The 13685-nt window shown below is 43.3% G+C and overlaps 1 protein-coding gene across 1 annotated transcript in view; it reads left to right on the forward strand.

Moving 5' to 3' along the window:
- Nucleotides 1-13685, forward strand: part of ATAD3A (ATPase family AAA domain containing 3A) — a 106498-nt gene that overhangs the window by 35334 nt on the left and 57479 nt on the right. The window contains exons 8-12 of the mRNA XM_040325804.1: nt 900-1055; nt 2198-2254; nt 6408-6533; nt 10166-10290; nt 12693-12744. Coding sequence (XP_040181738.1) covers nt 900-1055; nt 2198-2254; nt 6408-6533; nt 10166-10290; nt 12693-12744 — 516 coding nt within the window. The remainder of the gene's footprint in view (nt 1-899; nt 1056-2197; nt 2255-6407; nt 6534-10165; nt 10291-12692; nt 12745-13685) is intronic.

The raw sequence follows: 13685 nt of genomic DNA on the forward strand, positions 1-13685 counted from the left end.
TTCATTGAAACTACAACCCGACAGCTGCAAAGCTTACCATTAAGGATGAGCTCAGGCGTGTTCGCAAACGGCACGTCCAGAGCCTGCCAGGAAGTCGGCACTGTGGAGTGCTAATCGCAAGCGGTGAGACATTGTCCCGATGCACGGCTGCAGAGATCAGGAAATGTCTCACTGCCAGTGATTAGTGCTGTGCAGTGCTGACTTCCTGGCGGGCTCTGCATGTGCTGTTTGCGATCGTGCCTGAGCTCATCCTTACTTGCCGTCGCTGAACTCTGTGAATAAATGACAAGGCCTTTTTAAAATGGTGACAGGAAGCAAGAGGTAGAAGATCCCCTGCTTGCTATCACTACAGGGAGTGGAGCGGGTGGTGGCTGCAGAAGTGTGAACATGATACATAAAAACGGGTGGAACATGTAGCATGTTCCCAATGGTGAACTTATCCTTAAGATTTTTTTTTTAATGCAAATTCTTTGCCATTATGGTATATTCTCAAAATAAATTGTAGCTATAACTGAATTATAAATGTCGGGGTGTGTGTGTATGTATATGTATATGTGTGTGTATGTATGTATGTATGTGTGTGTGTGTGTGTGTGTGTGTGTATGTGTGTGTAATATATATATATATATATATATATATATATATGTATATATGTATGTATGTATGTATATATATATATATATATATATATATATATATATATATATATATATATATATATATATATATATATATATATATATATATATTTTAAGGCTAGGGTTAAAAGGGTCATTTTTTTCCTACAGTTAATCTTTTATATTGGCATTCTCATTCACGCCAACCTTTTTTATTTCGTTTTGACTCGCATAAAAGTTATGTATCTATGACCTAATGCATTGCTCTTCTTTTCTTTTAAGGCTACTGGATTGACCCTACTTGCCTTAGGAATTTACTCCGCCAAGAACGCAACCGGTGTGGCAGGTCGCTTTATTGAAGCTCGCCTTGGCAAGCCCTCTTTGGTCCGAGACACTTCTCGAATAACAGTGGTAGAGGCCATCAAACATCCTATTAAGGTGAAACCTGCATATATTTTCCAACATTTGCCAGCACAGTGGCCTTTGTTGTTGGCTCCATAAAATGAACCACAATTAGTGCAAGCACCTAGCTGTCCTTTGTGACCTCTTTTAAAGAAATGCTTGCAATGTTTTTGTTTCCTGAATTTCAGGCTTATTCATGCCTGAATCCCCGCTGGGGAGATTTACCTAGACTTCCTGCCTTGATGACCACACAGGAAGAGAAATGTATCTGCTCAATTAACACACAGTGATAAAAACCTGTGAGCCTTTGAACCCTCCCCCCCCCCCTGCTATTTGTTTCTCTATTGAAAAGACCCTGCTTGAATACACTGTAAGGGACACTGGCGGCAGAAAAGAACATAATTGGTTCCAAATTTTACCTATTTAGTCCAAAGAAAATTTGGCTGGTGTTCCACTTCCCACAGTTTGGACAGGATAGGGTCATTCTTTTGCAGTAACCCGCAGTGCCATACTATGCATGCAAGCACGGTGCGGTTGTAAATCTGCCCCCTTTCCCACTGGGGCGGTTTGCAGGTGCTATTGCGCTAAAAATGGTGCCTGCAAACCGACCTGAAACAGCAGCTGCTGTTTCTCCAGTGTGAAACACTGGAGTGGTGCGCTAGCAGGACCGCTCCAAAAGTCCTGCTAGCCGCATCTTTGGAGCGGTGTGTTTACCGCTGCTCCACCACTCCTTTCCATTGAAAGCAATGGGAAACCGCGGCTATACATTGCCGGCGGGTTTAACCCTTTTTCGGCCGCTAGCGGGGGGTTAAATCGCACCGCTAGAGGCCAAATATCGCTGCAATTCCGACAGTAAAGCGCTGCTAAAAATAGCGGCGCTTTACCGCCACCGCACCTCCCGCCCCAGTGTGAAAGGGGCCTAATGCAGCATTCTTGTGCTGCAGCACTCCGAAATGCACTCCTGTTCTTGAAGTACAGTTTAGATCATGCTGGGATGTGTTTGTAGCTCATTCAAAAATAATAGTCTGCCCAAACATTGTTGTACCTTCACAGAATTGTGCAAATACCTTTTATTGCCACACTGCAGTCATATGTCTGGTATGTTCACCAGCGTGAAAAAAATATAAAAAAAATCTCGAGTTAATACTTACACAATTTCTAATATTTTTCTTCATCAGGTCAGCAGACGTCTTTTCAGCAGAATCCAGGATGCCCTAGAAGGTGTTGTTCTAAGTGTAAGTATTTAGAATGTGCATGTAAACTAATAATTTCCATGCAACATTCAGCCAACCAATCAGGTTCTCGCTTTCCTGTTGCTAGGGCAGGTTAGAACAAGAGAAGACAAGACACTGAGGCTTTTTATTAAAGACATAGGAAACACAGTATGCTTATGGAGCCTGCATAGCTCTGTAGTCATATATTTATTATTTGTTACAAGTAATTATATAGTGCTCTCTATCCATTCTGACAGAGCTTGAGCTATTTTTCAAAGAAGAATGGGCAAAAATGTCACTCTATAGATGTGCAAAGCTGGTAGAGACTTATCCAAAAAGACTTGCAGCTGTAATTGCAGCGAAAGGCGGTTCTACAAAGTATTGAGGGGGGGCTGAATACAAATACACACTGCACATTTCACATATTGTTTGAAAATTATTTTCCTTCCACTTCACAATTATGTGCCACTTTGTGTTGGTCTATCACATAAAATCCCAATAAAATACATTTTTGTTTTTGGTTGTAACATGACAAAATGTGGAAAATTTAAAGGGGTATTACTTTTTCAAGGCACTGTACATTAACTGCTTGCCGACCAGCCGCCACAGTTCTACAGCGGCAGGTCGACTCCCCTGCGCGAGAGCCCGTTGCTCTACGTCGGCTCTCGAAGCGGGCCACTAGGGGCCGCCGGGCACACGCGATCGCTCGTTACAGAGCGGGGACCGGGAGCTGTGTGTGTAAACGCACAGCTCCTGGTCCTGTCAGGGAGAGAAATGCTGATCTTCTGTTCATACAATGTATGAACAGAAGATCAGTAATTTCCCCATGTCAGTCCACCCCCCCTACAGTTAGAACACACCCAGGGAACATACTTAACCCCTTACCCGCCCCCTAGTGTTAACCCCTTCACTGCCAGTGGCATTTTTATAGTAATCCAATGCATTTTTATAGCACTGATCGCTATAAAAATGCCAATGGTCCCAAAAATGTGTCCGAAGTGTCCGCCATAATGTCGCAGTACCGAAAAAAAAACGCTGATCTCCACCATTACTAGTTAAAAAAAAAAAAAAAAATATTAATAAAAATGCCATAAAAATACACCCTATTTTGTAAACGCTATAACTTTTGCGCAAACCAATCAATAAACGCTTATTGCGATTTTTTTTTTTTTTTTTTTTTTTTTTTTTTTTTTTACGAAAAATATGTAGAATACGTATCGGCCTAAACTGAGGGAAAAAAAATATGTTTTTATATATTTTTGGGGGATATTTATTATAGCAAAAAGTAAAAAATATTCATTTTTTTTTTTTTTTTCAAAATTGTCGCTCTATTTTTGTTTATAGTGCAAAAACTAAAAACCGCAGAGGTGATCAAATACCACCAAAAGAAAGCTCTATTTCTGGGGAAAAAAGGACGCCAATTTTGTTTTGGGAGCCACGTCGCACGACCGCTCAATTGTCAGTTAAAACGACACAGTGCCGAATTGCAAAAAGTGCTTTGGTCTTTGACCAGCAATATGGTCCGGGGGTTAAGTGGTTAAGGATGCGAGTATGGTTCAGGAGAATTGTAAAAAAAAAACTATGATCAAGAGTACAGGGACATGACTTCAAGCTACCAGGAGAAAAATTCAAAACAAACCTTATCATTGCTGATTGAAATAGTCTTCCAGTAAAGGGTAGTGAGACAGTCAACAGTAAGTAGATTCAAACATGCTTGGGACTAACACAGACCTATACTCAGGCTTTCTTCGAATTCTGGCCAACTCATACGTCAAAACATGTAGTTGCCGTCATCCCTCAAGAACTTTAATATGTGAAAAACCTCTTGTATTGGGATTATATTGGCAACAAGAACAAATTATAGAAAAATATAAATGTATTTGTACAAAAAAAATCATTATATACAATACATGTATTATGTTGCAAACATTAAAACCATGGAATGGCTGAATGAACAATGATACAATAGCCAGGATTCAAAACCTCCAGATGATCTGGAGACCGTCAAACGATGGCTTTATCCAATTCTTCATATTCAAGGAAAAATCCCAAATTTAAAGAAAATTGAATACAGCCACCACATCCTAAGGAATGGTAAACTTGATTTTTTTTTGGTTTCTTGGGTTTAGATACTTCCTATTCCTACTGACGCTTAAGGTGAGTGCACCGTTTGAGTATCGGGCACTGTACCTGCTTTTTCTATCGTACCCTTACAGTTCCTTGTCACCTTTCTATATCCCAGCTGTTCATGAATCCAGTCTTCCGCTGCACTCCATTAAGCATCGGGGTCATCCCTGTGTTACTTGGTAAGAAGATTAATTGGTTGAGTGGACCCTTGCACTTTTAACAAGCTCATGTGTGGAAAGGCTGCAATAAAATCAACCAATGTATATTTCTCCTCAAGTGGCTTGTGACTGCTATTGATCTAGCCCATAAAGTCTGGACCTTTTCTTCCTATGTCTAAGGAAGCACTCTCTGCACTTTGCAGTGATCCTGTCAGTGCATTACTTAAATAACCGGCCCCTGTAAAAATATTTTCATACTTATCTTGCTGGCAAAGGGCGGGTAAATTCTTCCTTCACTTTCCATTGCTATCGGATGGACACGGCTGGGAATGTGTTTGATGGCATATCCCCCACTGGGTGCTGTGGGTTCTCCCACCAGCTGCTATATCCCTACAGAATACAACACTGGCCACAATTGGACAGCTTTTTGCATACCTCTGTACAGCAGGGCTGAAGGCGTAAGAGGACGAAGCAGTAAAATGAGCCAATCAATTGGTGATAGGGGGGAGAGAGCAGACTGATGAAGAGATGAGCTCATCACTGTGCTGCATCTCCTTTCACTGTCCACTCACAGGCTGGGAGACGGGTCACATATGACCTGGGTCCAGGGGAAGTGGGCTGAGTGACACTGGCCATCACACCGAGGACAGGGAAAAATCTCTATAAATTGACGTTGAATATACAACCAAAAGCTGTTTTTTTTTTTTTTTTTTCATTGGCGCCTTATTTTTATTTGATTTTTGGCTTTTATTTTTATAACTCCTTTTTATAAAATGACATCCCTTTCTGCGAAAGAATCCTATCTCGTTCAGTATTGCTATTCCACTTTATATTGGTAAATGTGGGGGAATTTGAATTTCTATTTATCCTCCTCGATTTGCTACTAGAGTTTCTCTGAACCATGAAAAAAACTATACCCCCACGATGCAATGCATCCTTTTATTCATTTTTCTCTGTGTATAATGTGCTGAGAGTCAATGCACTGTGCTGAGCACAGAGGCCCGGATTCACGTAGAAGCGCGTATCTTTGTGCGGGCGTAACGTATCCTATTTATGTTACGCCTCCGCAACTTTGACAGGCAAGTGCAGTATTCTCAAACCAAAGTTGCGGCGGCGTAGCGTAAATAGGCCGGCGTAAGCCCGCCTAATTCAAATGTGGAAGATGTGGGCGTGTGTTATGTAAATTTTATGTGACCCCGCGTAAATTACGCTTTTTACAAACGGCGCATGTGCCGTTCGTGAAAGTATCCCAGTGCGCATGCTCCAAATTAACCTGCAAGAAGCCAATGCTTTCAACGTAAATGACGCACAGCCCTATTCGTGAACGACTTACTCAAACGGCGTAAAACGTGAGAAATTCAACCCTGTTCCGACGTCCATACTTAACATTGGTATGCCTCATATTGCAGGGGTAACTTTACGCCGGGAAAAGCCTAACGTAAACGGCGTATCTGTACTGCGTCGGCCGGGCGTACGTTCGTGAATTGGCGTATCTAGCTGATTTACATATTTCTAGGCGTAAATCAGCGTACACGCCCCTAGCGGTCAGCGTAAATATGCAGTTAAGATACGACGGCGTAGGAGACTTACGCTGGTCGTATCTTGGTGAAATTTTGGCGTATCTGATTCTTTGAATCAGGCGCCAAGATACGACGGCTCGGACTCAGAGTTACGACGGCGTATATGGAGATACGCCGGCGTAACTCGTACGAGAATCCGGGCCAGAGTGTTTGACACTAGACTGCATGTTAGGAGGTGGATTATAAGTTATATTAACTGGTTCCTGCACCTCCTCCTTTTGGGACAATATTAATTTTTGTACCTGTACTGCTTTTCAGTGAGCAAAGTTTTAAGATTGTGGTCTGATCTGTTATTTCTCTTTGTTTCAGCCAAAACTAGAGGAACGGGTGAGGGACATTGCCATTGCCACAAGGAATACGAAGAAGAACAAAGGTCTTTACAGGAATATTTTAATGTATGGTCCTCCAGGGACTGGAAAAACACTATTTGCCAAGGTAATGGGCTAATCCAGTCTGGGCTTTAGTTAAATCTCAGAGGCAAGGCCCTCAAACCTGTTGTTATTTTTTATAGCTTTTGGTCGATTATAGTAGAAACCAGCCCACAGTTTAATATCCCTCAGGGAATTTGGTGAAAGATCTGATTTTCCAGGTATTCACACCTTCTGTGGTCATAGCAGGGGATGGGATTTATTTCATGGGCAATGCCTGAGAAGGTATGAAAGCAAGACCTACTGTAGGAAAGCTTGTTGAGTGTCACGGCCCACTAGTCATAAATGTATATAGGTTTGTACACAGAAAACAGATTATCGGGGACCCATTGTTTTCTTCTGATAGGTTTGCACACCGGTAACATTTACAATGGCATTTTCTTAAAAAAGAAAACAATTCTGGCATTTGAAGACTAAAGAGAACCTGTTCTATTCAGACATCTGCATGAATTTCAGCATTTAGTTTTAAAGGGATCCTGTCAGTTCTCCAAACAAATCTGAATGGCAAGTCCTGTTGGCAGTGTTGAGGCGCTAGATTAAAATAAAAAATGTGTAAATGAACACATGTAATACGTGTGATAAATTTATAACAAATCCCTGCAATCAATTTATTCATTCATTTACAAATGATTGTAAAGGTTATTTTTTTTATAAACCAAACCTGTTACACTTCCCTGCTCTGTGCAAGGGTTTTGCACAGAGCAGCCCCCATCCTCCTATTCTGGGTTACCCCGGCGGCTCTCCTGGCCTCTACTCTTCATCGGGTGACCCCACAGAGAGCCTCTTTTCATGCGGACAGCCGTGCTGCTGCGTTCACGAGTCCCACTGCTGCTTCCATTGACACAGACAGCAAGACTCAGCCCGGCCCCCCGACTATCACTGGATTTGATTGACAGCGGCGGGAGCAAATGGCTTCTGCTGCTATCAATCTATCCAATGCGGACAGACAGCAGCTGGAGTTGCTTGGCTCGCGCACGTCGCTGAAACGAAAATGTTCAGGTAAGAAAAAAGGGGGGCTCTGGGGAGCAGCTGCAGCACAGAAGGTTTTTTACCTTAATGCATTAAGGTGAAAAACCTTGACTTTACAGCCCCTTTTAATTTACAGTGCTTCAAACATAAGTGTTCCACCACCTAATGTAACAGTGGCCACTCACCCAGGACCCTCTCCATTATATATGACGAATCCTAGGTATGATTTAATGCTTGGCATCCACTTCCTTTCCTCTCAAATCCAATGTCGCCATCAGAAATATCGCAGAATGACAAAGCAACGATCGTGCAATACGTTTATTGAAAATTGATAGACAATAAAAAGCGTGTTGGTACACTTACATTTTTTGTGCCATGAAGCGGCACCCACTATAAAAAGCCTGTATGGTTACAGTACTTGCCACCACTCGTCGACTTCCTGATGACGCCTTCCGGTGAAAGGCATTGAGGTCTAATGAAATGCACACTAGCACAGTATGACGAGCGGCGGCAAGTACTGTAACCAATGTGAAAAAAGGTACTACAGCGCTACTACATACAAAATTCAAGGAAAACCCCCAAACAAATAATACCAAATGATAAAGCTGCAATCTGAACGGTGAACTAAACCAAAACGTGATCAGTAGTATAATGATGGCGCTAATATCAACTAATGTTAGGTACAAGGTACAGCGTGTGCAATAACAAATACAAATAAAACACACTGGAACAAATGCCAAATCCCAGTGCCAGTGAAAGGAATCAGAAGACACGGTGGGTAATTATGGAATAGGAAGTCCTGTGATGAGCTGGATGATCCACAGAGCGCTTCCCCCTCACTAGTTCAAACAGACACTCGCAGCGCTCCAGATATGCCACAGATCAAATCAGACAGACACTTGGAGAGCTCCAGGGATACCACAGGTCATATGAAAAAAAGAGAAAAAGGACAAGACCTCATTGCGCAATATCGTATAGTATATCAGTGTATGCACATGTATATCAGTGTCTTCGTATAGACACAGGCTAGTGGTTGCCGCTCAGTGCGATGGTCTCCTCATTCGTATTAGACATCCGTTGATACCGTCACTTAGGCTCCTCCCCCACGCGTTGCGTCACTCGTCACGTGACTTAGTCATGGGTTGCTGTAACCATCCAGGATTCCTATAGTGGGTGCTGCTTCATGCCACTAGGAAATGTGAGTGTACTTGCACGCTTTTTAATGTCTGTCAATTTTAAATAAACGTATTGCACAATCGTTGCGTTGTTGCTTTTTCATTCTGGGATATTTCTGATGGTGACACTGGTATGGAGCAAAAAGAATATGGTTGCCAAGCATTAATCATACCTAAGATTTGTCATATAATGCGGGTGAGGGTCCTGGTGGCCTGAGACGATCTGGTTATATATTGGCGATGTGGTTTTGCTGACTCTTCAACCTGAAGTTTTATGCTCATGGCCATACAGGGGCTGTACCACACCCAGCCTGCATAATCGCATGAATCGGAAGATGCAGTTATATGCCAGGGTTTGCATCAGGCACTCTTAACAAGTGTTGACACATGATCCATAAGCCGATACGTCCATGCAAATGTGTAGAGACAGGATTTTGATAGGGCGGCAGCTGTGACCTCTGACTTTCAAGCTGAAGGGTCGCAATGAAGTTAATAAAGGGGCAAATCTATATTATTTATTATAGGTGCGTATATAGTGCTGTCAATTTGCACAGCACTTTACATATTTATTATCCATTCACATGGGTTAATTCCATCTAGGAGCTTACAATATAAGACCCCTAACTCTCATTCAAACCAACACATGCTGAGGCCATTTTAGACAGGAGCCAATAACCTACCAGCATGTCTTTGGAGTACCTGGAGGAAACCCACACAGGGAGAACATGCAAACTCAGTGCAGGTACCGTTGAACCGACAACCCTAGTGCTGCTAGGCAGAAGTGCTAACCACTTGGCCCACTGTTCTGCCTCAAAAATATACATTTTAGCAGGTAAATTCAATTATAATATTTGTAGTTCTTTGTACAGTATATGTCCTTCCCTGACTATTCCCTTTATAGTACAAAGTACACAATCTGCCTTCCCTCCTACTTCACCAAATGATATTTCTTTCCAAAGGATGATTTTCATTTACCCCACTCAGCTTTTTAAGACTTCTTGTCTTTTCATCTGTATAGTGATATAGGGGTTAATATAATTGCCTGCCTGGCTCATGCGCAGTGTAATTTGCAGTGATCAGTTTACTGTACAGCGTGGTGCAGAAATCGTGCCTATTGATTTGTGGGCTGACAATGTGAGCTGTGTTGCTACCCTGTGTGGTCGTCTTTCTAATTGAGAAATGGGCTATATTTATGTGACACGTAGACACAGCACTCTGGTTGATGAGTTTGATAGCCCCCCCCTCTCTTCCCAAAAGAGATTTATGAGCATGTTCCCTTGTGGGCATTAGAGAATGGTTAACAAGATCATTGATGGAGTCGCCTGTGAGAAATTAATGTCTCCCGAGATCAGAAGCCTTTCTGCTATGTTGGTTCAGTTTCTGGAGTATAAGGAGCATTGCCAACCAAAAGTTTATATTCATTTGAACATATTGCCCTCAGTGTATTGAATAATCATATTTTTTTTTTTTTTTTTTTTTTTTTTTTTCCCTATAGAAATTAGCCACACATTCTGGTATGGATTACGCCATCATGACTGGTGGTGATGTCGCCCCCATGGGGCGAGATGGAGTTACTGCAATGCACAAAGTGTTTGACTGGGCAGGCACCAGCAAGCGCGGGTGAGTAACCAAGAGACTGTGTAGAAAGTGAGTGATAACATTGGGAATTATTCTACACACTGATTTGGGTCTTAAAGGGATTGTAAAGGCAGAAGTGTTTTTTTTTTGTTTTTTTTTTTTGTTTTTTTTTTTAGCTTAATGCATTCTAAACACCTGTGTGCAGCAGCCGCCCTCCAGCACCCCTAATATTTACCTGAACCCCATCTCTCTCCGATGTCCATGAGTTCCTTGGCCATACAGGACTGGATTGGCTGAGAGACAGCAGCGGAGAGGGGGCAAAGCTGACTCAGGGCTTCTGTGTCTGAATGTACACTGGGAGCTGTGACTCAGCTCAGGTGCTCCCATAGAAGAGGCGTACTAAGTGGGGGGCGGGCCGCCCCCAGGTACTACACACTGGGGGGTGTCAGGCTGGCACCCCCTCCGCGATTTTACTACACCCTCGGTGGCAAAGCCGCAGCGGCACAGTGACAGGCATAGGCGAGGCGAGCTACAGTGCCGAATCGGATGCAAGGGGGAGGGGGGGTGCAGGGTGACACCGCTGCACCCACCATCCCCTCCTCTTGCGGCCGCAAGCTATCTGTCTATGTGATCCCGAATGTCACACAGGCACAGCCGAGCAGCAAAGTGAAGCTGCCTCCCCCTCCTTTTAGTTTGTGTAAACAGGAGGAGGGGACCTGCTGTGCATCATGTGCTGCAGTGATCTGAGGTACTGAACGGGGGGCTACACTGGAAGGGGGTGTCTGCCCTGTACGGGGGCTACACTGAAGGGGGATCTGCACTGAACGGGGGGGGGGGTGACACTGAAGGGGGGTGTCTGCACTGTACGGGAGCTGCACTGAAGGGGGGGTCTACACTGAAAGGGGCGTGTCTGCACTCTACGGGGTCTACACTGAAGGGGGAGTGTCTGCGCTCTACGGGGTCTACACTGAAGGGGGAGTGTCTGCGCTCTACGGGGTCTACACTGAAGGGGGAGTGTCTGCGCTCTACGGGGTCTACACTGAAGGGGGAGTGTCTGCGCTCTACGGGGTCTACACTGAAGGGGGAGTGTCTGCAATGTATGGGGGCTACATTGAAGGGGGATCTGCACTGTACGGGGGCTACACTGGAGGGGGGATCTGCACTGTACAGGGGCTACACTAAAGGGGGTCCAGAGATGCAGGGTGCTGTGTAATGTAAAGGTGTCCAGATTAGCTAGGTGCTGTGTGGAGTTTTTTTAGCTGTAAAAACACCCGAACGTCAAAACGGCAAACGCTCAAATATGTCTCGCCAGTGTTTTTTTTTGTTTTTTTTTTACGTTTTTGATCTCAATTACAATTAAAAAAAAAAGCTGTTGAAAAACTCACTGCAAAGCTACTGGCGTTTTTATAACATTATTTTAATGTCCAGTGTGCATGAAGCCTTAGAATGGAACAATGAACAAAGTCAAAAAGTGTATTAAATCAGATATGATGAAGTCTGTCACTCACTTTTAAAGTGGTTGTAAACCTCAGACATGAAATGGGAACCAAGCATATCCCTCTATTGTTTGTGTTTTTTCTCAATTAAGATCACCAAGTGGTATTTCTGTCTGCTGCTTCATTCATTTATCAGCATGAATTACTTCTGACAAGTTTTCCTGACACCAAGAGATAAAAGATGAGGAGGGAGCTCCAGCTGATTTACAACCTCTGCTCTGTTCCTAAAAGCTGTGTAAAGGAGGCGAGTCCCTTCCCTCCAATCAGATTTCTCCTCACTGAGCTCTGCAGCTCTCTGCCCCTTTTTTCTGACAGCTTTGTGGACTTTGAACAGCTGTAGAAAAGACTGCAGATAGACAAGTACTACTTATGAAGACTTCACTGGGTATATGTAAGGGTTTACAACCACTTTAACAGCAGTTTTTTTTTCTGTAAGCCCTTCTGTAACATAATTTTAATACTTGTTGATCTTGCTACTAGACCTGTTGATTTCTCACTTATTATTTAAAGCGTGTAACAATGCTGTTGGTTCAGCAGCATTGTCACCTTTTAAACACCGCAGTCTTGGGTAGCCATGTAGTCTTAAAGCTGAACTAAAGGCAGCAAATCCTCACCTTTCCTCCAATGGTCCTGTCCAGCGCTGGCACCTTCTGCATGCAGATTTTTGCACATCTTCATTGACCAGCGTGGGATGGTGTGGGAGGAAGCCACCAATCCAGCATACAGGGGGTTGGACCAGCCACTGTAAGCTGAGCTGTGCATGCGTGGCTCAGTTTACATACCGCGGATCACCGAGAGCAGACCCAATAACAGTTATTAAAATTGTCTTTTGGCTCTTAGATTGGGCTGGCTGGCCTCCAGAGTGTTATGTGTACTTGTTGGCACTCCTGACTTGATGAACCCTAATGCTTAGGATTCTTCGGCTGATTCCTGTCTCTCTTTTTACAGCCTCTTGCTTTTTGTGGATGAAGCAGATGCTTTCCTAAGGAAGAGATCAACGGTATGTAATTACTTTGTCATCCAGTTTCATAAATATGGTTTGTCGTGGCCTAGATAAACAGATTGCATTTTAGAAATCATTCATGCAGAATTTCAGAAAATTCGTAAAGGGAATGCATATTGTTTTTATGTATTAAGTAGTAGTTATGTTCAGTACTAAAATGTTGTGTCTTTTTTCCGATTAAATATGAAATATTATTGAGTTCTTCTATTTCTTTCAAAAAGCAAGCACCTTGATAGAAGATAATGCTCTATCTTTGTCCAGGCTGTTGACTTAAGCCTCAGAGAGATCAGATTGCACACACTCTTGAAAGACTCAGAGGACGAGTAACGCACCCTTCTTCACTGCTAGCAAAGGATGTTATTTAATAGATAGCTGTGCTAAAATTGACCTAATCATATAATAATTTCCCTACAGGCATCCCACAAATGTTTTATCTAACAGAAAGGCTTACTTAAAGTGGTTGTAAACCCCCATTCAGGAAATCTGACCTAGGCACATATTTATGTAATGTTTACCCATCTCTCTCCAAAGCTCTACGTCCCATGTCTTTCTGCTGCTCCTTTCCTCCTGTTATCAGCATGATAACTTCTGACAAGTTCTCTGACACAGGAGATAAAAGCAGCTGGAAATTTGTGTACGGGAGGGGACTTGGGGCCCTTTCACACCAGGGGACCGTATATCCGTTTTTTCATCCGTTTGTTTGCGGATGAAAAAGGGACTTGCATGTATCCCTATGAGATAGCGGATGAATATCGGCTGGCACCCAATCTCATCAGTGTCCGCTATGCTCCGATTCTGCAGACGGAGGAAAATCCTATTTTTCCATCTGTCATCGGATCAGGGGGATCAACCACCCTGTCATCTGTCGGCTCAGTGGGGATCAACGGAGCGATCCCCTCTGAGCAAGCAGATGAGACATGGACGGATCCTCATGGGAT

The sequence above is a fragment of the Rana temporaria genome, chromosome 10 (assembly GCF_905171775.1).
Source record: "Rana temporaria chromosome 10, aRanTem1.1, whole genome shotgun sequence".
In the NCBI taxonomy this organism is placed as follows: domain Eukaryota; kingdom Metazoa; phylum Chordata; class Amphibia; order Anura; family Ranidae; genus Rana; species Rana temporaria.